The sequence below is a fragment of the Branchiostoma belcheri genome, unplaced genomic scaffold (genome assembly GCF_001625305.1).
Source record: "Branchiostoma belcheri isolate BF01 breed outbred unplaced genomic scaffold, Haploidv18h27 scaffold3, whole genome shotgun sequence".
Lineage (NCBI taxonomy): Eukaryota > Metazoa > Chordata > Leptocardii > Amphioxiformes > Branchiostomatidae > Branchiostoma > Branchiostoma belcheri.
In genome coordinates this window covers 3,373,783-3,399,214 of record NW_017803909.1, presented here as the reverse complement: position 1 = coordinate 3,399,214, position 25,432 = coordinate 3,373,783, and the positions used below count along the sequence as shown (strand labels likewise).

The 25,432-nt window shown below is 41.1% G+C and overlaps 3 protein-coding genes across 3 annotated transcripts in view; 1 reads left to right on the top strand and 2 right to left on the bottom strand.

The window, feature by feature from the left end:
* The window catches only part of LOC109473857 (uncharacterized protein DDB_G0284459-like), a 14,261-nt gene extending 8,148 nt beyond the window's left edge, over nt 1-6,113 (bottom strand). Inside the window, exon 1 of the mRNA XM_019773966.1 lies at nt 4,981-6,113. Coding sequence (XP_019629525.1) covers nt 4,981-5,516 — 536 coding nt within the window. The 5' untranslated portion in view covers nt 5,517-6,113. The remainder of the gene's footprint in view (nt 1-4,980) is intronic.
* Nucleotides 6,114-8,371: 2,258 nt separating this feature from the next.
* On the bottom strand, nt 8,372-19,066 carry LOC109473856 (E3 ubiquitin-protein ligase MARCH6-like). The gene is made up of 28 exons (XM_019773965.1): nt 18,978-19,066; nt 18,137-18,233; nt 17,616-17,689; nt 17,278-17,421; nt 16,961-17,033; nt 16,564-16,720; nt 16,210-16,384; nt 15,976-16,037; nt 15,764-15,796; nt 15,553-15,604; nt 15,286-15,344; nt 15,065-15,145; nt 14,821-14,849; nt 14,612-14,651; nt 14,336-14,410; nt 14,042-14,176; nt 13,738-13,857; nt 13,452-13,552; nt 13,057-13,194; nt 12,873-12,921; nt 12,577-12,753; nt 12,300-12,369; nt 11,884-12,065; nt 11,562-11,696; nt 11,257-11,346; nt 10,874-11,006; nt 9,237-9,372; nt 8,372-9,062 (listed from the first exon to the last, which is right to left on the bottom strand). Exons 1-28 carry the CDS (start codon nt 19,000-19,002, stop codon nt 8,978-8,980), a joined length of 2,727 nt encoding a protein of 908 aa, XP_019629524.1. The 5' UTR covers nt 19,003-19,066; the 3' UTR covers nt 8,372-8,977.
* A 150-nt stretch (nt 19,067-19,216) lies between these two features.
* LOC109474040 (WD repeat-containing protein 88-like) lies at nt 19,217-25,235 on the top strand. The gene is given in 13 exon segments (XM_019774253.1): nt 19,217-19,452; nt 20,984-21,094; nt 21,260-21,345; nt 21,502-21,565; nt 21,819-21,957; nt 22,119-22,245; nt 22,670-22,783; nt 22,959-23,029; nt 23,396-23,478; nt 23,815-23,883; nt 24,112-24,159; nt 24,161-24,205; nt 24,461-25,235. Coding segments are annotated over 13 exon segments (1,191 nt in total). The 5' UTR covers nt 19,217-19,341; the 3' UTR covers nt 24,584-25,235.
* Nucleotides 25,236-25,432: the final 197 nt, after the last annotated feature.

Below are 25,432 nucleotides of genomic sequence, written 5' to 3'. Positions count from 1 at the left end.
TTCAGAATCGGTTGGCCACTTTAGAAGTAAAGTGAAAGGTAGGAATAAATCAAGCAGAAAACAGCGCACATTGCGCAAGTTTGTTGAGCCGGCCCGCCTGTGTACAGATGCCGCCCGATAAACGACCTGGCTCAGTCGAACCAATTTTCCGCCGTCTGCGCGTCTGTAACCCCCTTCAGGGAGGAGTCTTGGCGTTTGAAATTTATTTGGATTATCACGCGCAGACGACCGCCTAGGCCTGTCCCCAACAACATATGATGGATGCCCTGTAAGAAGACAAAGTTGCTCACTAGGTCTTTCAGGTGTGATGGATGAAGAACTGCAAGGGCAAGTCTGGAATAGCCAATAGAAGCGTCCGTATGGGCATGAACAAAGCGCCGCTGCCGTGCCCGATGCCCCCTTTTCTTCCCGTTATGTGGGGATATTCGACAATCTATCTGTATTCAAAGGTGCGTGAATTGCCCACTATTATTACTTGATAGATGATGCTCATATCACCTAGGGGTGAAACTAGCGGCATACTGCTGAGATAGCTAATATTTTAAAAGCCTAAGTACTAAGCAAAAGTGCCTTCCTACACAAAGTAAGGAGATTTTAGATTGGAATCGATCATGGTGCTACTGTTGCTATAGCGTTAATCCACTGTGACTGGAAAGTTTTAGATATGCTCCATGTATCAATCAGTAAACGAAGTACGAGGGGAAATAGCGTTCCTGAACGACTAGTTCATGAGGGCTATAATTCTAACATAATGGGAGATTAAGACTGATCGATTTCTATATAAAACTCTTCACAGTCGCCGTGTTTCCCGATCAATACACGTGCAGCATTAGCCGGCGACAGTCCATAAGCAACAGTACACCAATCCAATTCCCGCCGACTATAATGGAAACGTTGTAGAATGAGATGAGAGTGTTAAGGACAGAACCACGGGCTAGAGTCATGTATCAAGTCCAGAACGTGTCCAATCAGGAACTCCCCGCGGGCGACTGGCAGTTCACTGAACCCGAGAGTTGGACAAGGTCGCGAAGGACGACGTGAAGTTGCTGAGTCTTTGTGGCTGTTCTGGTAAAGGATTGTTGCTGAGACTGCAGCAAAAGTTTACAGCAGTAGGTGTGGTCTTTTTTCTGAACTTCAAGTAGGGGAAGAGAGGTTGTGGCTGCTAGTGACGGGTCAAGAATGTCTAGGGGGCGAGCAACGCCAAAGTAGAGAACAAACAACAGTCGAAACGTTTATGATGGTTAGCCCTAAAAATGTCGCTTACTATTAACGGAGATGCGTAGCTTCTTACAGTAATATCCAAGCAGATCATATGGTGGCAAGGCAGTGTCCATTGGACAGAGGAGTCTTCATTAGTCATGCAGCTTCGGTGGCCGTACAAACTCCTCTGGCTAATGGATACAATGTACTGTCTTGCCACCAGAAGGAATCTGCTTGGAGATTATCTTACAGCAAGACCGGCCACCGTCCTCACCACCATAGCCTTACGGGAGGCCTCCAACATGTACCCGCTCCCATATTTCATAGCCAGCAAACCAGGTCAATAAGCAGAGGATCCCCATAGACACGGTTTTACCCCTGTGTTCCTGGGTTAATTGAAGGTCTCCCCAATCACGCGGACTGCATAGTCTTGTTGATAGAGACAGAGAAGGATGGGGGGAGGCACCGAGGGATTATCACAATCCGCGGACGGATTTTCCAACAAGACGCTGCCGCTTTGTTCGGTCAACATTCGCTCTTAGTTGCTTCCGTGCATGGTTCGCAATCAGTGGTATTTAGTCTTTTAACCTTTCGTATCTTTGGAATTCTAACTTTCCTCCATAAAATAGTTTGTTGTTGTTGATTTTTTCAATCCGCGTTTTACGACATGGGTGTTTCTCCCAGAGATGCCGATGAACGATACTGGGATATGAGTACATATAACATGTTTGTAGATACTTTAAATACATCATCACGTTTCCCCCAGGATATGACGCAGTGCATCCACTTTTAAATGCCTCCAAGGCCGTTAATCAAGCTGATCTACTGCAGTAATTACCTCATATATGATTTAGGTCATGCCCATTATCACAGCCAATAAATATGAAGTGCTTTATAACGGACGTTTCCGGTGGAGATCCGTTGAAATATGATACATATGACGCAACTGCCCCACCCTTCACAGCTATGGTGACGTTAGCGTTACATATATAAGATTATCGTCTCAGATGATTCATCATATCACGGGCATTAAATATTTTTGTATCTAAATATTTTTGTATCTGAATTTGACCTCATGCGTGATGCAAACCCATGACTAATCTTCACAAAACTGTCAATAAAATTTCCACAAGGATAGTCAGAATTGAAACGTCGGTTGTGTCTTGGATCATTTTATGATACCTATGGATTTTGCTGGTCAATAGAAATACCGGTGTGTGTTGTGATGACTGTATCTAGTGAACCACACCCAGCAGGTCGATGTGCCGTGTGTGTGTGGAGGAGCCGGAGTATTGGACCGCGGGGTTCATTATCTCCCGGCTGGCCCGGGGTCGCACATGGCCCGCCCAACCGGCAAAAACGCACGGACGTATCCGCGAATCAATCCACAAGCTGCCGTCGGTGTCAGACCTTCGATAGCCTGGGTCTTTTTATTGCCAGAGCCGGCGTTTGTAAGTCATGAAGTTACCATTTGTGGAGGTTTCGTATTTCTTATCTCTGAAAGATATATTGCTTTAGTCGAATCTTTAAAATCCAAATAATCTTATTACAAAATTACAGCTTGGGCAGTATGGTGGGCACGACCAGAAGTTAGACAGACTGTTCGTTAACGCCCCATCGGGCAACATGTAGTTTTAAATTACGACGTAACTTAATTAGTTCGGCCTTAGGCTAGTCTTTATCAGTCGGCTTCTGTGCACATGGGAAGAAACTCTTTAAGCGGTAACGTTCTGTTGCCTGCGGGCAGCGAAGAAATTGAAATACCGTCTCGTAGTTTCACGAATCGATATCATTTGGTATTTGGAGCTGATGTGAGATGGATCAGTGCGTGTCAGTGGATGAAGCTCAAAATTGGATCACTGATACTGGCTGTGGGGTCGTGAGGATCTTTGTCCATTGGTCAAATATTGCCATGGGACTAATTTTTGTCGAGTCAATAGTGCAATTACAGTTTTCCTGATTCTGGCACACACAATTTGATTATACGATTAGGACTTCCCTTCGAGATTTTAGCTAAACTAGTTTGAGGCAAATTCATCGATCCGCTCAGAAAGACTGAACGGGACGTAGAATAAAATGCATTGATCATGCAAGGGGCGCTCCTAGCGACACACGCAGGGTTTGCATGGTTTGTAACATGTGTAACTTTACTAACTTTGAAGCAGTATCTGCAACTAAAGTAGCCTATCACAGGTCTATAAAGTACGTGCCACAGTTTTGCGTTACAAGTTTGAAACATTTTTCAAACATTCCTACAGCTGACGAACACCAAACGTTGTAAATATACCCCGTCGAATCCGTGCGCGTCAGCAGAACGATGGTGTTACGTGTTGCCGACGATCTATTTACAGAATTGCGCAGAGAGGCTACAAGATGACGTCAGGACCACACCACGATCTCCATAGCTGACGCAGGCCACTTGAATAGTCTGAAAGAACGCCCTCCCCCATCCGTCAGGGATGACCCGGGACAACCTATTCATGACGACACTTGACTTTTTCTTTGCGTCTCCGGCGCGAAAGGTCAGCAGCTGCTCGAAGGGCTCACAGATCTCCCGTGGTAACACACTTTACGGCGTGTTGACACACCGTCCGTAATTAATGCACATAAATTAAACCTGACTTCAAAAGTATCTGGCAACGGCAACGTGTTTTCCTGGCACGAGGCACAACAAGATAAGTGGTCACGGCGTGGTGGAAACACAGTCAAACCAAGGTCTTGTCTGATGCCACAATATCGTGATTATTAAGTTTACAAGGAAGGCTATGTTTGGAAAATAAATATTGGGGGACCCTAATCTGTCGTTTGCCAGCTATATCAGCTATGGTTGACGCCCTGTCATTGTTTCAGCACTATGCTAGCTAAACTTTTACATGGTATTTTGCGCGTCTGTGACTCTGACCTGTACGTACCAGGACATGTAGTATATGCCCGTCGTCAAAATGACCTCACTGGGAATAAAATTACTTTTTCAAAGTGATAATATACTATTTGTGCTGGAGTCGTGGCGGCTGTATGAAGGTGGATAGATAAAAGATTGAACTTCTCTGACCTAGACAATGATAGAACGTGTAGTCGACTCAATGTGTGTCCATTCTGCGCTTTAGCTGCAGACGTTGTTTTCTGACTTTGAACCATCAGGGACTTTTGTTACGAGGCTGTTTATGTACGTACTCAAAGGTGACACCACAGACTTTTCCACCCAAGTTTGTGCCCCTTGCTATCATCGAAAATACTGATAAGTAACATATGAACAAACTTAGAAGAGTTCAAGGACACGTTTTCTGATGTCAGGACGGTGGTTATTACATGTAATATGAAGATATCGAGGAATATTAAAAGTTTGTATTCAAATATTGACGACCAAAAATAGTTTCACCACAGTACTGGGCCAATGAAACAAATGGCATCATCTGTACGATTTGTTATGATTCAAGACAAAATGTATGTTACGAGACGAGCAACTAGAACTGTTGCTGAGATGTAAGTGCTGTGTTATGTTATTTACTGAAACAATGCAAGGAATCTTGCAACAAACCTTATCTTGACGTATATTTGAATAGGGAGGTAAAAGCCTGGGCGATTTTTGTGCTGAAGAAAGGCGACTGTGTGAACTTAAAAGCGTGTTTTTGTACGTTTGTGCTTGAACAAAGTCATGACGGCCGGGCCATGTGTGCATGTTCCCATGTTAGAAGTTTGGTCCCTAAATTTGATCAACAGAAAAAGCAGGATTTTTTCCCACTTATTTTGTAATATAATTTTTAATGGGCGATCACTTACTTCTGCAGCAGATCCAGGTGTCCGCGGTGTGCGGCCAGGAACATCGCGCAGAACCGTCCGTTCGTCCGCGTCTCTCCCTCCGCCACCCCGTCCAGACACCGACGGACCAGCCGGTAGTCCCCCACCATAGCCGCGCCGAACACATCCCGCCACCGATCGTCCGGACACACGCTGACGGTGGAGCCCGCCCGGAGCCCGAGCTGGCCCAGGAGAAGCTCCTTGTCAGGACCGCTGTTCTGCGAAGTCGTCACCTTCTGAACGTCGCACGGGATGCCGCTAGCTTCCTCCACCATGCCTTGTACCTCTCCTACAGTCATGTCTGCATGAACTCTCAGCGATGTCATCAAACCACGGGGAAGTTTGACGAAGATGTGGAACCAGACTTTTGCCGGAGCCTTGCTCCTGGTTCCTCGGGCGCTCCGTTCCATCGTGCCGAAGGGATCGGTCTCCAAAGTTACGATAAGTACGCTGGACGTACACGGAGAGCTGATCAGATGTCTGTCGCCAGATTCCAGAATAGATGTGTAATGATGCATCAACAAAGGAGGACTGGCCGCACAAATATCGCCATTAAAATGTCACTAACTCCTTGGCAACCAGTCTGTAATCAGTGACTCCAGCCTCGCCTAGTAACGCCAGATCATGTCACTGGTGGATCACAGAAGGCGCTTCTCTTACTAGTCACCAGTAGTCTTGACACGCTGTCGTCTGTTCTGGATACAGATAGAATGTTACAACCGACTGGAAAGAGTATTCAGATGAGCTGTCGAAATGCTCCCAAGTCCGCGGAGTAGACGAGCTGTAAAACCGCCTACGCGAGTTGGAGAGCGCCGCGCTTCAAACTGGACTGCTTAAATCCCCTTATCAGCACGAGTAAACACTTCAACAATACATCACAGGCAGCTACAAAGTGATTACAACTGTACAGCCGATTAGCGCTATTAAAAGCCTTGATGATGTATACTTTATCACGATGTAGACAGATCTGGTATCACCTGAGCGGCCGCGGATATTTTGGAGACTTGGTCACACGCTGTAGGCACGTCTACGCGACAAGAACGGGCGCGGGAAGTATTCGCTTGTCTCGCTTGTGTTCTACTCAGTACCGCTGACAAAGGCGGTGTCAGGCCCACAGAATCTCATTAATGCCTACGTTTCTCTCGTAAAATGCAGGGTCGCGGCTTCTAGCTCCAGGTTGTTTTCTATGATGCAAACTTATTTCCACTTCATTTTCAATGTTATGATAAACCAAAACTCAGCTTTGGACACTATTATATTGTATTAATTCACAGAGACAAAGCTTAAGGGTCAAGATCTCGATAGAAGATGAAAAGATACAGCGGAGACTATGAATAAGGTCTAGCTGGAAAATGGATGTGCAGATTTTAACGCAAGCACACGTGCAAGAAACTTTCTTCAGGATACATGCTGGCTTCCAAGATCTGAATTCCATTTTCTCTATTTGTAACGGAAGGAAATAGGCTTTAAAATGTTACTATAAATCTATAGAAAATCTAAAACAAAGTTTAACTTATACTTAACATTGGGGTAGGTATTTGACAGTATCCGGTACATTGGAGTTGACTTTGGGCAGATATTGATAAGTTTTATCTTAAAACACCTGCTGTGCCTGTTCGACTTAAGCCGACGATGTTGATATTTCTGTAAAGTGCCAGTTAGCGTGGTGAGTTGCCAAGAGTGATAGTAAGTGTCCTGTTTACTCGACAGTGAGTCAACACTCATTTATCATTCTGTAAAGTTCATAAAACGATAATTAAGTGCTAACAACACGTTTTCTGACGAGTAACCAACGATGCCGTGAGTAGTTTATTGACCCCCGTAAGTTATCTAACGACGGCAAAGTTTACTTGAGGACAAGTGGCCGTGTCTATAAGAGACAGTGTGTTGTTTTTCTGGACTGGTGCCACTCTTTTTTTCAGAAGTCTGAACAAAACACAGATAGACCTTTTGTTGGATTTCATGGACTGTACAGTAGTTACTGTACTATTTCTATTCGGTGATTCAGATAGTCAAAGTCTTGTCGAACATGCACAATTGAAAGTACTAAAGAAATGACATACTTGCCCCAAATCAATTTATTTTCCTTTGATTTGTTTTACAAGTTGCGTTATGTATTTAGCTTTTAGTTAAGATATGTCGTCAAAGATAAAATTTGGTCTTTTTATTTGTCATTTTCTTAACACACATCAACGTATAGAAGACTCTTTACCCTGCCATTGATACAATAACAGAGGTAACAATCACTGATAAACATGCCCATCTTTTTCACTGACAGAAAACGGATAAAAGATATCCACACCTATCCCTTATATCTTCAGCCAAAGTTAAGTTTTAAAAAAATCGGAAAAAATGCAAGATTTTTTATGTAACTTTACTCATAAAGAAAATCAAAGTCATCTGCATGCAACATTGTAAGTAGTACGACATCAGTTGTGAATAAGACTTTTTACAACTTGAAACAACTTTTTTTCATACTCACTTCTTTCAACTCAAAGATCTCATAAGCCTCTAACACAACCATCTAACACAACATCATCCCCTTATTTACATTACAATACTAGAATTTGTCTAAAGTTTGGCAGATATTTAAAAGGGCAATTCACAGGTACAGGTACACTATACATTTGTTACTGCTACAAACCTGAACTACAACATATGGTCATTACAGACAGTAGGATTACTTTGGTCAAATCTTATCTCACTTGTTACATCTGTCACATAATGGCTATTTAGTCCCTTTTCTGTTTTTATATTTCAAAAAATTTCATTATCTGCATGACAAAGATGATGTGGCTGCTAAATTTGGTGACAATTCTGTGGTTTCAAACTTGAACACTGTTGGGTTGATTTTTACACAGTTATCAACATCAGTATTATGTTGCACATGCCTGGTTTGCCACCGTTATGCACATTCAAACACTTTGCTTCTTAACCCAGATACAATTCCCCACTAAACCTTCTCCAATCTTTCAGTGGAGTGTAAATTTTCTCCTATCATGTACCCTCTTCATAACCAAAGGAATATCCTCAATATCAAAACAATAAATGCAATTATAAAAATGACAGGTATCTTGGGCTTTGGCTTTTATAAATGCAAACATTTTGAATGAAGGCTTTTGATGCACTGTGACGATTACAACAATGCCTTAACATTTACATTCAATGTTGATGGACATAGAAGAATATACATGAGTACATGCCGACATTTCAACAAAAGCTTGACTGACAGTAGTTTTTTAAAGCTCTAGCACACAACTACACCTGCCTATAAGACCAAGATGGTACTAGTTGTTCGGATATTTCACTTGCTGAGAGATTGACAAACAAGAAATCTGGAGTTCTTCTCCTAACTGTAATTGTTTTTCTTCTATAGTCCATGTTGGCTTCACAGCATCTCAATATGGTAAACAAATGCATTACACTTACATCTACATTCACTTCAACTTGTACTTCAGTATGTACATTGTGTTAGTAAGCATGATTGTGGCTACTACTACAGCACCATTCTGAATTCAGATTAGCTTCTGACACTGGATTGAGGGAAACTTTACTTCTTTTCATTGCAGCTGGACTCATTGTGTTTGGTCTGTTGTGCTGGATTGGCTCCCTTTTTGTCTAGTTATTGGTGGTGAGACATGTCTGTTGTTCAGTAAAATTCAGACTATGAAAACCACCTGACAAATGCAGTCATATTAGAATAGAATGAGACTTAAAAACTGAAAATCAATGACCTCTGCACTGTACATGGATTTCTACAGCCCTAGACTGTGTGCTTGAGAAGTAATTAATGATTCCAGACAAATTACCTTCTAGTGGGGCTGTTACAATAATCCCCATGCTTGTACTTGAACATTAACAGATATCATCTGATTCACATTATATCTGTTTGTTAACATGTTCATTCCACCCAAAACAAAGTTCTCTCTCCCACCCAATGCCAACCCTCACCCCTCTACAAATAGCCCTTGAGTAAAGCTCAGTGCACCACTCTCTGCTGCGGGGTGGACTCACGACTTCTCTTGTTCTTGTCATAGTTCACTAAACGCTGGCCCACAAGATACCTGATGGGAGGCAAGAAAAGAGTTTGTCAAAATTGGGAATGTTAAATTGAGGCACACTTTGATATTCCAAAATAGGCATGCCTGATAAAGACAAATTAGTTACTGGCGTATTAGTTACCACAAATGACCTAGTTTTCATGTGTGGGTGAAAGAAAACAGCTGTTTGACACATACTTGTCATTTTTTATGTGTTCGTAGAGGCGTTTGAACTGCCTGGCCTGGAAGGTGAAGAGTCCTGACACCAGTACCAGCACCAGGAGGGAAGGGTAGATCCTGCGCAGCACCTGTACCTCCACATCACCTCCCAGACCTGTGGGGAGGGGGGCACAGGTCAGGACAACTGACTTTATCAAGTAAACATTCTTGTTTCTATCTACACTCTTTAACATTAGAACCTTGTGCATAGGCCTAGCAACTACCAACCACTTACCAAATTTTCCTCGTTTTCCCTAAGATAAATACCAGTAGACTATCATGTACAAATTTTATCACAATTGAGCATATCAGTAATATACATAATCCTAGTATAATACAGAGATTTTCATTTTCATGTCACTTACACTTTGTAATCCATCAGAAGATACTAAATGTATGATGATAACTATGGTCTTGAATTTTAGACTAATACTATCCAAGAATTAAAGCTTTGCTTATATACAACAGACTCTATATAACATCAGGGAAGAAACAAAATCAGATTTGTTGTGAGTACATAATGTTTTCTTGTCCAGATTTGCACCAAATATAAGTGACACTGATATACAGGGACTTTCCTGCTACTTTCTCTGTACTGCTTCCACGTTGCAAACAATCTGAAGAGGTAAACAACAGTCCAACCTTGGTCCAACCCCATACAAAGTCACCAGATGTAGGCTACAAACAATACCTCATAAAACCCTGTGACCTACAGATGAAATATAGCAGCAATCTCCCTGCTGACTAAACTACATAAGGGCACTTCATGCAGCATGATAAGCCACGTGTTTACTCTGTACTGACCTACAGGACTTGCAGTCGGGCCATCTGGCAAGTTAATCATACCTTATATCATCATACCTTCACACAGTCTTGGCAGTTAAGTTCATACAAACCTGCTTTCTTATTGTTAAAAGGACAAATTTTTCTTCTATTTTGTAGCTGATGTACCATCTGTTAAGCTGTTTACATAAACCTTTCATCCCTTTGTGTTGCAGAGTGGTCACTTTGTTGTGTAACCCTTCATTACCATGTATAAACAATGGACAGTTTGCAGTGCCATCACTAATGTGTCTGGAGACCTTCCAGGGTCTAATAACAACCATAACTGGAGCTATATAAACCCAGCACAAAGAAACTCTGGCCTTTGATCTCCCTACTCCTGCACTTAAAAGTAGTGGGGACGACTGAAACAGCTGATGGATAAGTGCTACGTACACATCGTAATACAGAATGTAGAATGTATTTTAGGAAACTTCTATCTAAGATTGAGTGAATACAGAGGACACTTAGGAAATCTAGGCCACTCTCCTGTCCCCATTGTTGAGAGAGGAGCCTCTCTGTTTTCTGTACTCCTCAATGACCTACTTTTTTCATACCCTTTGTGAAAATGTCACCAGCAAGTTTACCACCAAACTTTCCTCTTGTCCACACAAACACCACTCAACCTGTGAAGGTGCCATTGAAATTTTACTGCTTATTTCCAATTCCTAATGGACTGTATACACTACACATGTATTAGCTATCCCCTGAGACCGTGTTTCAAGTTATGGCATGGACCTTTTAACATTCTATTTCTATTGCCAAAACTACATTAAACCTTTTCTTTGTCTTACCCAGATGAGGCACCACACCCACAGCTACCAGGTAGGGGATGCAGAGGCAGAACAACAGACAGGTGATGACAGGTAGGGCCAGGTCAAACACCACCAGGTGGAGGTTCATGTTCCTTATACCATCCTGGTACACCTGGAAAATACAATTACATACATAAGACATTCTGCATCCATGTTACTCTAAAACACTGTCAGATTACATGGTTTGTTCACTTACACACATTTAATGAGAGACATCATCTCGGTTTGATCTTATGAAAATTGAAAAGCCATACTCGTTCACAGTGTGCTGTAAATGGGTTGATGATAGAGGTAAATTTCTCATTCTACTGAACTCTGTATCAGGATATTTCCAGTGCACAGGTCCAGAGAACCATACTGACCTGCTCCATGACTCTCTTCAGCCACCACTGTGGGCCCATCATAGTCATGGCACAGATGATCTTAGCATGGAGGACACCTAATGCCCAGTCCTGTAGGACACAACACACAGCAGCATTACATTCAACCATTAACACTGCCAATGGGTTCAATTCAAAGACAATTTTTTGTCATTTTGACCTAATTCTTTTTTCTATTATGGGTCCAGAGAGCAGTTTAAAATCTTTTCATCAGCTGTAACTTAACACTGTGCTTAGCTGTGTTTTCATTTGTATTGATTTCAGGTACAAAAGTCCTGAGATCTGACCTGCCAGGGGAAGAAGAGTGGAGACTGGTCCAGGGGAACTCTGAGTGGGACCACAACAACCAGCTCAAACAGCAGGCCCAACAGCAAGGGAACAGCACCAAGCAGCAGGACAGCCAGCACTATCGTCTTAATAGCCTGGAACAGCAAGGTACAGCATTCGTTAAGATTTGAACTTGCCTCTAAATAGAAAATCATATTACAATAACTTGAAGACATATTCAAAACATGGATTACCAACCCATATCTAGATGACAATGACTGGCTGCAAAAGTTTGACCATCAATTGTTGCACTTGGTACAAAATGCATCAAACCTTACTCACCATCATGGACCATTCGGAGAGTTTGCGGACCACGGTTGTCCACCCCTGTGGTACCCATGCGAACATGACTGAGAGGATGCGGCACACCAGCCACAGGGTGTACAGGCCACACGCTGCCGTGTACAGCTCGTGTACCTTGGCCTCCCCCATCCACACCGACATCATGGCACGACCCAGACCAACTGTCAACACAAACATCATTGAGGAAAACTTGAACACAGTAGAATTTCGATCAAACAAGAAAGTGGCTAGAACCAAAATTAGGACTCCATGCGAATACTTTTCTAATCTCTTCCTTTAAAATGGCGGTTATCTTCAAAGCCATGACAATTCCAGTACATTTTCCATTGAATAACACCCCTCAAATAACAAGTCAAAGACTAAACAGGACCTTAGCATTAGGAATCTGTACCCACCTGGTAAAGTAAGACCAACAAAGCTGGTGAAGGCTAAAGTCTCACACATCAGGAACACCAGCAGCACCAACTGGGTCAAGGGAGTAGGTAATAACAGCAGCATAACTATTTTGTATTGCATGGATGACACCTAGCAGAACATGTAAGTACTACACAACAGCACTGTGTATAAGCAAATTTTTCAAGTGGCAAAGAAGCTATGATGCTCCTAGATAGTTCTTAAAGGTTAGAATTTAAAGTGTTGGTTACACAATATGATCAATAAGTCATCACCTACCCTGAATGCAAACCATCTGGGCCGTTTGTATGGCTGGAATCCGATGGGCCCTGCCTGTTGTAGGATAGCCTGGTGGGCAGCATGTAAGCCCCCGTCCTGTAAGTCAATGTTGTTTGCTCCTGCAGGTGCAGGGTTGTTCCCAGGCTGGACATTGTCCTCACCACGGATCAACACACCCTGGGGATAGAACATATACAACTAATGAGTGCATTACAGTACTTGTAAATGGTGCAATTGAGCCGAAGAGATTGAGTTTACATCAAGAAAAAAGGTTCTCAGACTGATGGTAGACATACCTGTACTTCCTCCACTGGAACATCCCCAAGCAAGTATGATCGGAGGTTCCTACATAAACAACAGTTAATGTTAGCAAGGGAAAAAGAACAATTAAACAACAGCTAGCAATACACAACTTGGTACCTCTAGACCAGGTTATGAAATACAGTGTACAATCTTACAAAATGTTACAAAGAAACTCACAGCATCCATGCCGTCCCAACAGTCCAGACCTTGACCATGCTCTTGAGCCACTGTCGTGTGTGACCCTGTTCCAACAGGGCAGGTAACACCACCTGTAGGAGCAGCAGCTCCAGGGACAGTTCACTCACAGGTGCATCACTACAGGGGACAAAAAAGAAAGGTCCTTATGAGGCAGCAATGAAGGAAAAATCATGCGTAGACCTACTGAGTTTAGGGAGAACTTGGAATTTAGGGAGAAAATGGGAGGAAAAAGAAAGCAGAAAAAAAAATCAGCTTGGACTGTTGACCTGAAATTGGAAGCTTTCAAGGCCTCAAAGCAATCAAAGGAAGCCAGTTGCTGAAGTCTCAGTTCGAAAAAGATTAGGTGAAGAACATAGATGGGTGCCTGAACCTACCTGGACAACATGACGTGGTATGGCAGGAAGGTAGGGAAGGCCCATTTGATGACCTGGATGGGGACGTACAGCATCAGCAGTACTGTAGTGCCAAATACAACCTGTGGAAGGAAAGAAACAATTGTTGATGAAAACTATACAGGCCTTCCCGAAACAAGGACATTTTATGTGTGAATGTACAACAGTGCTCATTGTAGCCCTCTGTGCTTGGATACATGGAAGCATCCTTTATAACGGTTCATTATTAGATGAATGTATGGACAGTAGGAGATAAGAGGAGCCGTACCACAGATAGCAAGAACCGGCGGGCATGTCTGTGGATGGGCAGGTGGATCATCTCTTGCACAGGGTTGAAGTCTGGATCGTTCAAGTTTCTCAGGAACCACAGTACACCTGGTCGCACCACCTGAGTCAGGACAGAGGTTAACACTGAGCTCTAGTACCACCCCTCAAGTTTTTCAGTATAACAGTTTTAATACATCTGAGTTACTAAAGACAAAAAGGCAAAGCGACAACACTACACAAGTGCTGAATGGACATCTGTCCAATACAACAAACTACCACATTAACAAGATTTTTAAAAAGCCCACCTCTCTGAGAAGCAGGATGAAGGAGGCAAAGTAGAAGACATAAACCATGCCGACGAGCCAGTGGAGAAACATGGCCGTCCCTGGGGCAGCTCTGAAACTGGTCTCTCTGTCCTTCAGGGTGGCATCAAACATGGCCTGTGTGTGTGTGTGTGTGGAACATAGTTATGATGTTACAATATGATCATAAGGAAGTTTGCTGGATTTATTTTTTGGCAAACGCACAAGTAGCCACAACCATGACAACAATAACTATTTGGGGAATCATTTCAAAAAGCTGGAAGTGAACTAACTTACCAAGGAGCATATATCCAGCCACCAGCCACACACCAATGGGAACACACCTATCTCCAGCACTACTAGAAGGGAAACCTGTGGAGACAAAAGTACAAGGAATGATATACATGTACATTATTTCCAGGAAATACCAATCCAATACTTCATGCAATATTAAATTCTTAGAGAGCCATGGACGACAAATGCTTTATCAAATGACCTCAATAGTAGGGCTATGTGAAAAAAGGATATTTGACACATATCATAAATCTCTAAATGTGCATGATGTCACCTTACCTTTACAACTACATAGCAAATTCCTAGAACTCTCTTGGCCCTAGAAAAAAATTCAACATGAACATTTGTACATTTGCATTTGTGTTTAGAACATTGACAATAAGAACATGCAAGTACTCCTTCTATCTCTACAGAATTGAACAACAAACTTTGTATTAATTACTTTTCATGTTATTCTATTTCTCCTATAGGCCTGAAGCTACACTCACCTTTGGAAACCTAGAAAAGAAGCCATGGCCTGCAGAGAGGTTAAGGAATCGCACATGACTTTTAGTCAAGATGAAGATTTCTACAAAGCAGGTATTTCAATCTCCATTTATCTTTGATAGCATAACTACTGAAATTTTCTAACTTTAAATGATAACAAAATTATACCATATGACCCTCAGTCACTATGGTTGACATAAAGAACAAAACCACACATTGGTCACCCCACAATAGCAGTAAGGATACATGACTGAAGACCAGTGCTGTGGCCAGGATGAGGTAGCCAATCATGGTGGTCAGTAGGCCCTCAAACTGGGATGCTACCAGCTACAAACACACAAACAGACTTGGTCATGATCAGAAGAACTTCCAGATTAAAAAATAGACATACTTGTCTTCAAACTACATGTTGAATATAAATTTCCATCAGTCTTATAGACTATAAAATTAACTAAGACTCTACTTACATAGTCATCTATTTTCACTGCTGCTGCTGCAAAATGCCCCACGTGGTATGGGCAAAATGCTACATGGAAAAAACAAAAAAAGGTTAACATTTCCCGTCACAAACACCTAAAAATTCTATAACAAATTGTATATTCTATGCAAGATGTATCCCTTGCATTAATATTTAACCATAGACCTGCCTAGAATGAACTGTTTTCAAATTACTTATTTGTGTACATGTACATGTATATGTAACCAGTATAGAGGGTATTGTACAATTTCCTTACCGAACACTAGTATGAAGAGGGTGTTCAGAGACACTACCCAGAATACATGTTCCTGCAACCAAAAAGAAAAGATTGTTATTGTGGTCATTTTCAGTTAATAAAGCATCTATCAGTCATCTGTCATGTTACTCACAAACATAAATGTTTAGCTTTATATCTTAAACTAGGAAAAGTACAAAGAATGTATAATTTCATGAATTTAGCCACTCACCAAAAACACAAGAGAGCCGTCCAATCCCAGCATCTGAGGAAAGAAGTTTCACTCAGTTATTAAACTAATGTTAAATCAAGTTTATGATCTCTGAAAGGTATACAAAATATACTTATCAGAGAGGTCTAGTTCCTCCTCTTGACTGAAGACATCGGCAAAACTAACACTAGATGTTACTCTCTGATCCCAGTAACTGAGTTAGTGAGACGTACCCTCTCCCAGGTCAGTTCCTCAGCAGCACGGTCCCACTCAATGGCATTCCAGTTCACGTCATCTGTAGGTAGAATAACACACAAACACAAGACAATTAGGGAGAAAATGCTACACAAATCCTAAAGATAGTCCATCATCATCATATCAAGATATAAAGACAGCTGCAGAAAGAAAATGTGGTCCAAGACATAGCAAATCTATAGAAACATGATGACAATGATAGTTCTATGTACCTTGAGCACCATTGTTGGGGTCATCTCCCTCCCCATCACCTGCGTTGTTGTCACCCTCTTCATCCGTGTCATCAAAGATGTCACCTGCATCTGCATTGTCCAGGCCTATACCATCCTCATCCTCCGGCGGGGGTGGGGCCGCAGGTGGGGGTGGGGCGTTGTTTGCTGGAGCAGCCTTGATGAGATAAAAAAGAACGGCCTTGGGTTAAGAATAAATGAAAAAATCAAGGCCAAACCTTACTCAGACATATATATATATTGCCAATGACAGGCACTTATATGTATGTTATGGCTTATTTATTCAATTATAGCTCCATGACTGAGTAAATGTGGTCCCCTATGTAAAAGGCTTACTGGTGCTGCAGGCTCCTCTTGGTTGTTCTGCTGTTCCAGCCACTGAGGCCCACCCCCGTGGACAATCTGTTCCCGTAGCCACACCAGGCTGATGAATGCACACAGGGAACATGTCACCACAAAACAGCCCTGCAGGCAGTCTGACATCAAGTTCTCCCTGAAGAACAACAACAAGAAACTGAGCTGTCAAGGGTGGTAAAAACATCAGTCAAGGTATTGACCACAAGAGGTTTGAAGAAGACAAAGTAAGTTAAATTCTGTCTACTGTGTCTGGCAAGACATTGCTCATTTTTACTAAGGAGGTTGAACACATTGTTCTTAGATACCTTAGATGTCAAGGTGCGTAAAACTAAAATAGATGAGTAATAAAGTGTTTTAGAAATGAGTGGGTACTTACGTTGATAGCATGTCCAGTGGTAAAGTCAGAAGAGAGCTGACAGAGCCCGTGAACAGACATCTGTAGATTCGACCTACGCGAGGAAGGAAATGTTAAAAAATCATCAAACAGAGGCACTGAATGGTCTAGGTGTTCAATGTCACCAAATTTGCAATAACTCAAGATCAGCTCCTGTCCCAATATCAAATGTGACTATAGCCATAGGGATAGCTCAATACAGGTAATAAGAAGATATTTGACATCACCTTTATATTGTACAATGTTTTTACTATAAACCAACCTATCTAACCCTCTAGTTCTACACAGTAAACACTTACATGCTGTAAGAGGTACTACTCCTAACCAGGCGAATGCCACCAGTGTGTAGTGGAACCAGTACCGTACAGCAGTGCCTATACTTGTGAACAACCCGCTCACAATGTCCTTAATAGGCAGTGTTGCTGGCATGTCTGGTGAATAAACTGTCCAAAGGAATGAAAACAGATACATGTTGTTAGCTCAGCAGCAATAGTACATGGTCTAACATATTCATCATGTACAGGATGACTACAAAAGTAAAACTTACATGATTGACAGTTGATGTAATTATAGATTATAGTTGTTATTCCAAGTGTAGACACAATTTTTTAAGTGGAAACCAATTAATGCGACTTACTTGGAGTGAATGCAAATCTATGCTTGCATAGTTCACAATATTCCTTCTTGCTATGCTTCAACCACTGGATTAGACTGTAGGGAAAAACAAAGGAACATTACATGTCAGTGTTATTAATCCAACAGCATTGAAATACACACAAAATGTGAAGAGGCTAACACATTGCTCATACTGACTTGACAATCATAAGGTGGAAGTCATACTCATAGGGAACATGTAAGAGACATACCCAACAACAGATGATAATTGGATACAAACTAATCAATTATATAATTGGGTACAAATTAATCAATCTTACATCCAACCTTAGCAAATGCTTTGGGCTATACTACTAGAAAACTAACACACACATATATATGCACTTGTTTATCTAATATTCTGAATTGCTTCTTTCTATGTGCATACCCTTAACTCCACGTCTTACAGTCATACATTAGATGAACATAGATAATACATTTCCCAAACCATAGAAGTCTACAATGAGATGATAGCACTACCAGTACCCCAGTACATGTACCCACCATTCCTGATGGATGTATTTGATACTGCCTGTGCACACACAGGGGTGGTACAGGGGCTTGTCCTGACTCCCCTCCGACCGACACACCCGACAAATATCTGCAACATCATCAACATCAGTTTACACCACTTCATTACATCTATGTGAACAAAATAGTAGGTAATCTACTGAAGCTTTTTTGATGCATGTCAAATTATTACAATGTATGTCATAAGGTCATAACGTGTTACACTCATGCGATCTTCTTCTCTATAGGGTATAGCTAACGTTACTAACAGTTGGATCTAATTAGATGAGAATTCCCATGCCATATCATGGGGAAATAAATTTATATCATATGCATAAAGAATCATACAAATCATGAAGTTGGACAACACAAAACTATCGTATTTTCAACCTTTCTAGGACCAATATGTCAGGAATTTTGACACAACCTAAAGGATCCTGACACGTTCCAGATAAAGGGACATAATTTTCGGTGTTTGACATGTGCAAAATGTTACCACAGTGGTAGTATTTTGATGGAGGTCAATGATTTGTTGATGACACTAGGAAAACAAATCTGCTGCACCCCAGAAATCCCCTGAATTTCTGTACTTGTACTTATCAAGCAAAATACGGATCATGTCAAGGTTTCGTTTCGCTAATCTCATGACTTCGTCATCAGGAAAAAATACGAGGGGCTTTAAAATAAAATGCGATCAAGTCACCAATACGATATCACAGTGTCCTACAATTTCACAGAAACATCCTCTGGCAATTCCTCTTGCGATCTGATTGAAAATGCACTGCAGAAACAGAATAGTTCTTAATAAAAAGCGACAGTTTTGTAAAATTCGTACCTTCGGTAGCTTCGTCGTCCTCCATCTTGGAGCAAAATAAGGACGAACTGAATTACGGCATGCCGTAAAATCCAAATAGAGACATTTCATGAGCATTAAGTTACTTATTACGGCATAAACGTGTCCCAAAAATCAATTCCGCTTTATTATCTAACAGAAAATTTCTTATTAGATTGCTTCTATTTATCTCATTGTCTCCAAAACGCTTATGTTTTTCTAATTGTTCATATTTACGACATAATGACGTCAGAAAAGACCGTTTTGCGATATCAATCTGGAACTTGGCAACAACAGAAACGCGGAAGTTTCAGTTTTCACAACATAAGGATTTCTGCCAATTATCATCGGTCAAGGGGCTCTAACGATGACTGAAGTGGACCCGCTGGCGATCGAGATCATCGAGGAGGGTCTTGACCTGGATCAGAAGAGTTTACCACCGGCGTCAGGCGTTTGGGAACATGAGGAATTAGCTCAGGTGAAGAATCGAAGGCCACCGCTCTAAGGGTTTCAACTGTCTCCAGTACTTGTCTCCTGTGATCTTAAGAAAATGTCTCACAGTCAAGACGATAGACAGTCCAAATAACTGCTATAAGCTGTAACGTCTTGCAGTTAGATACACTGACATCTTGGGTTGGAGATGGTGAGGCCCGGGCTATTGACAAAATGATCCTGTCAATAGTGCAAAATATTCTGTTATTGGCAGGATCCTGTCAAATTTATGGTGAAACACAGGCTCTCTTCCATGCACCTATCAGTTTAATCTTAAGGAGGCCAGATAAGTGGAAGGGTTTTTTTTTTTAGTTGCATGATTGCACATATCAAACATTAGGTCATCAGACTCATAGATGGCAGGTATCATCATCTTCACATACCTGTAGGTCAAAACACACACTCACACGCAGACAAGCCAAAAATAACACTTCACTCCATTGGGGTTGAAGTAATTAGCTTATTAGCTGTTTTGGGGATTATATTTATCATAGTCAAAATATAGTTAGACTGTACTAAAGCAAATTCTCTTCAATAGAATTTAAACTATATCCCTTTTGTATGAGGCTGAACACTTCTGAACTTTTTAACCCATTAACAAACAATAAACCAACATGTCTCTGATCTGAGTGGCTTAAAATGTTTCTAAAACTGAAGTCTGTTCACTCAAAAGTGTTTTGAGAATTTGATGGATATTGAGTTTCATACAGTGAAAGAAAACAAGCCTATTTCCCTCAAGTCCAGTGTTGGGTTACCTGTTTTGGCGCAGCTTCTCAAGTTTTTTCACACCAGTTCACAAACAAGTGTATCCAGCTGTGTTCTGCTAGGGAACTTTCATTATTGCACTTCAGTCCAGAAGTCTGGCTTATAATTAGTTAGAGTACATGACACTGCATATGTCTCCCTCTGATTTGTTAACGTTTATGGCCTAGTATTTAAGCAACTTGTTCAACTTGTTGATTGAATGTTATTACTGAAAGGGAATGTACACAGTACAATTATGTAGTCCATGTGACACCTTCAGTGATGCCCCCCCCCCTTCAGTATTAGTGAGAAATGGTTGGTCCCTTCAGTGTATCAGTGAGAACAGGGACCATGGCAGTGGCGTACGACTCGGACTCTGCCCTGGGGGAGAGTCCCATCCCCTGGTGGGGGGAGGAATATGAAGAGACTTCAGATGGGGTAGGGTGGCAGGATATTCAGTCTCGATCTGTTAGGGGTAAAGTTTAAAATGTTACTGTATCAAGTGTTCCTTATGACATTGATTCTCTGTTTTGGCATGCATTGAACAACGTTGTATGACTAGACATCCATTGAATTTGAAAGACAGAAGACTTTCCACAGCATAACAAATGCCACATCATCATAATGCTTTTTTCTGTGTTACTGTAGGTAAATGCCTTTCGTGGATACGTGACAGGTAGAGACATGCACAGAGGTGAAAATACAGGTGCTATAAGAAATGTACAGGTGTTTGCCTCTTGCACAGGTGCGTGACCTGTTTCTGTCTTCTACAGGTGAAAGTGAAGGTGATGAGAGGACACACTGAATGTGTAAACAGGTGTAAGCTGTGCTGTCAGGAGAAGAAAATCTTCACCGTATCAAATGACAAGACTGCCAGAATATGGGTGAGTCAAAGTACAAGAAACTAATGTTAATACTGGCTATAACGCTACATTCTCCACTCTTGGACTCATATTTATGCATATTTTTTGATTCAGGGAGCTTTCAATTCTATTGTCTAAAAAAGTTAAAAGGTGTTGATTCACTTTTGAATTGTTTTCATATTCCAGGATATTGACACTGGTGCCATTCTCAAGACTTACAACTGTCATGACATGTACATCACATCAGGGGATATCAGCCCAGACAATACAAGGTATGAAACCATAGAAACCTTGGAGTCAAACTCCAACGTAGAACCAACTTTTCCCAAAACATGCATTGTCTTATGCAAGTTTTTACATTTGATTTCACAAATCTTGTGGTGATGTCTGGAAGAATATGAAGTGACATCAGCTTTGATTATCTTCAGGTTTGTAACATGTTCCTGGGACAAGACTTTGAGACTGTGGGACACAGAGACAGGCACCATGTTGGTAAGAAACATACATCCTTTGATTCCAAACATTTTTCTGACCTTCTTCATAAACATTTGAGCAGCTGACATTGAGATACTATTATATCAGTATAACATCAGATGAAATATTACATATCTAATATGTCATATTGGTGGACAAGCGTGTTATAGCATTAAGGCCATATTAGATTTGGAAAAATTTTCAATCATACCCACTGAAACATAATAAAAGTTAGGACATAAGAATTTACTCCTATTCTATATCCCCACAGTGGCAGGGTCGACATGACGGCATTGTGACTTGCTGTCACTTCTCCCATAACGGCAAAATGGTGGTGTCTGGTTCTGACCTGGACCATTCTGTGAGTGTGTGGCACACAGGAGAGGGAACACAATTGCACCATTTGAAAGGTACGGTCCAGGTCATTACTGTGCATCTTTTCTCTTTTTGCAGGTTGTCTGCCTTTCTGTGATTAACATACACACATTAAGCACAGAAGATAAAGTCCAGAAAATTCATAAATTCATGAGTTGTTACCGTCCAAATTGTTTTGTTGTTTTTACAACCCTAGACCAGCACAAAAGTACCATCACATCCTGCTCATTCACACCCAATGATGAGAGGATCTGCACCACTTCTATGGACAAGTCCACCAAGCTGTGGGACCTGGAGTCAAAAAGAACAACTGTGAAGATAGAGTAAGGGACATTATCATCTAATCAAAAATAACAGATGAAAAGTAATATTACATGTTTTTTTTTTTGCCCAGCACTTATTTGTAGAATGTAAAAAAAAATGCATGATGTGGTTAAACACATTTTAATATCTGTAGGAAATGATCTTTGTTTGTATTGCTTAGTCATAATATAGCAATAGTGTTGTCCTTGGTGCTGAATGCCCTCATTTGATACCAGCATGACATGTGTGCCACCTTGCAGCTGAATTTGGAATTGCAGTTATCCATTCCTGATGGCAACTGTCTCCCCTTGTTTAATGTGATGGAGAATAAGAGTAGCATACTTGTCTGGATGCCATTCCTAACATGTGCAGTATGTAGCAGATTTTCATTGTTGACCTGGCCTATTAAGTAGGTGTTCCTAACGTTGATCTGTGTTGTTCTAGAGGTCACATCAATGTCATCTCGTCATGCTGTATGGACAGGAATGAGCGCTGGCTCTGCACGGCATCCTGGGATAAAACTCTGCAGGTGTGGGACATCTCCACAGGCATGTTCAGGTACAGCAAAGGATTATGGGACAAAACATGTAGATAATGATGAGCATGGCAGTATGTCAGTCGGGTCTCATGCCAAATGTGATAAATGCTTTCCCTGTCTCTAAATCTCCAAATATCCTGGATATTTGGTTGGTATCTTGTTTGTTGTTGATGCTGATCCTTCTTGCCACCACAGATCTCAAGGACCAGTTTCCCTGGCTAAAGGACATGAGGGGTCAGTCAGCTGTTGTGACTTCAGCAGAGACGGTGTGTATGGGCTTCTTCTGGATTATCTGTAGCTTAAGAAGAACAAAAGTGGTTGTGCTAACTTCAATACCAAGGTCCATGACGTAGGGAAGAGTGCTGAACAGGCTATGATTCTGCTTTCTTATCATTTCAAGAACTACATGTGCATAGAGGCTTTAATTCAATAAAAGTGACTCGAATTTTATATCTGCCTACCTTTTTCACTAAATTAAGTTACTAGTAAAGCTGTATCGATATGCACATGATTAGTGAATCAAGTAGGATGGAGCTCACAAGCTTGAATTTACCAAGTAACTTCCAAATATATACATGTGCATGTGCATGTATTGCCAGTACCATTTGACAATGTTTTGACCCTCTCCATAGGAACATTGCTTGTGTCAGGGTCCTATGACCAGACAGTAACCCTGTGGGACATGGAGACATGTATGCACAAACTCTCACTCAAGGTACCAATTCTTTATTAAATCAGGAACCTAGAGGTACAATACAAGCAAGGACCTTCAATATTTGAAGCTCCTTGGTACAAGTATGCATAAAGATCATGAAATTGATATACAGTGTACTTAGTATATTTTTCTTCTACAGTACTGCACACGTGAAAAAGTTATTATTAGGTGAATCAAATGTACATGTAATTCAAAGAAATCTCGTTGATTTTACCTTGTTGTTTAGTAAGTTAGTACACCTGTAAGTTGACCGAATACAAAAGAAATACCCTAATGTGATGGTTTGATCATGTCTACAGAGCCTTTGAAATAAACATACTGTCTCTTGTGTTTCAGGGTCACTCAGATTGGGTGACAGACTGTAGCTTTAGTGAGGACCAGAAATGGGTCATCTCCTGTTCAAAGGTCAGACTTTAAATTAAAATGTATAATGATGCATGATGTACTGGTAATAATGTATGCATTGTCTGGGGCTCGTGGTTCATAGTCATGTTTAACTTTTATATATCAAACAAATACATTCCCAAGGCATTATCTAACAATTTGTATGACAATTAGGAAATATTCCATTCACGGAACTGAACAATGAAAATTGAGTACAGAGGTGTGAAATAGTTTTGTATGTTTCCCCAGGATAAGACCATGAGATTGTGGAACATTGAAGACACAGACCACATTCCATTTTGTTCTGGAACAGAGGAGGGCCATTGGACTCAAGATGGTTAATGTGAGTAAACACATCATGAGTTGTAAAAACTTTTGTTGTCTAAGTACAGTGTATATACAACTTGCTCACGCACTCACTCAATGTCTGGTTAAGCATCTGATGGCTAGACATGCTTGCACACTGCACGCTGTAATGTATAACAGTTTGGAAGCATTTGTTATCAACTTTTTTTCAGACAAAGTAGATCTATGATATAAACTTAGCTACTATATCAGCAGATTCCCAGGTTGTAACAGTTCTCTCTATATTCTGTAGTGTGAGCAGTGTGGGAAGGCCTTCTCCATTGCCCAGCTGGAGGATGCCCGTGAACTATCCCTATGTGTGTTCTGTCGTCTGGCACAGCCTAACAGGAACGTCCCAGCATTGGATGAGGTCTGACATCGCATCATAGAAATCTCCATGCAGTTGTAAATGGAGTATGCTGGCGTGAACAAAAGGGGATGTATTTTTTTTCATGTAAAATTTGTGCTGACAATATTAAGTTGATGTGCCATTCTGTAATGATCAGATAGATTTAAGATTTTCCATTTATAATTGGTCTATTATATAAGGTGCTTTTACCTAACTCACAACAAAGATGCTGCATTGTCAGTTCCTCCTGCTATGTGTCATCACTTCTCCACTGTAAAACTGACATAGGCCACCATACCTATGCACTACCACTTATGTCTGTTAGATGTCACTATTAAAACGCCATACAGATGCAAGATTAAATTTTGGGGTGGGTGAGGGCAACTTTTCATTCAAGTACAAATTTCAGCATAGCAGTCCATTTTAATACCAACAGTACTTTTATTTGACTGGCTCAAAGTACAAAACCTTTAATATGAATTATGATTGTTTCTGTCGATGAAGGTTAGAGATGCAGGTAATACGATACGCCAAAAAGCAGTTACTGAAGCAACTGGATATGATTTTAAAATCATGAAATTTTGTGTGATTTTAAAATTTCCATGGCTGCAGATGCAGCCAATATTATTACAGAGCAATAGCAGAGTTGAACCTTGTAAATTGAACCAGAGAATAAAGTTTTCAATTGTTTTTGTGGGAGTTGTTTTGCTTGTTTGTAAGTTGTAAGTTGTTTTGCTTGTTTGTAAGTCTGTATGTGTGTGTGTGTGTGTCCGTCTGTATGTGTTTTGGTAATAGAATACATGTAGTTTAATTGACTGTAAATTGTACACAAAAAATGGAAACGGATGCAAAAATCAGTTTGATACGGCACATTTC

Bases quoted from the DNA above. Each gene is read 5' to 3' on its own strand.
- LOC109473856 (XM_019773965.1), bottom strand. From the start codon at position 19,002: ATGGAGGACGACGAAGCTACCGAAG. The intron at 18,234-18,977 runs GTACGAATTTTA...ATGATGTTGCAG, and splicing joins GGACGACGAAGCTACCGAAG to ATATTTGTCGGGTGTGTCGG. The intron at 13,858-14,041 runs GTGGGCTTTTTA...GTCCTGACTCAG, and splicing joins TCATCCTGCTTCTCAGAGAG to GTGGTGCGACCAGGTGTACT.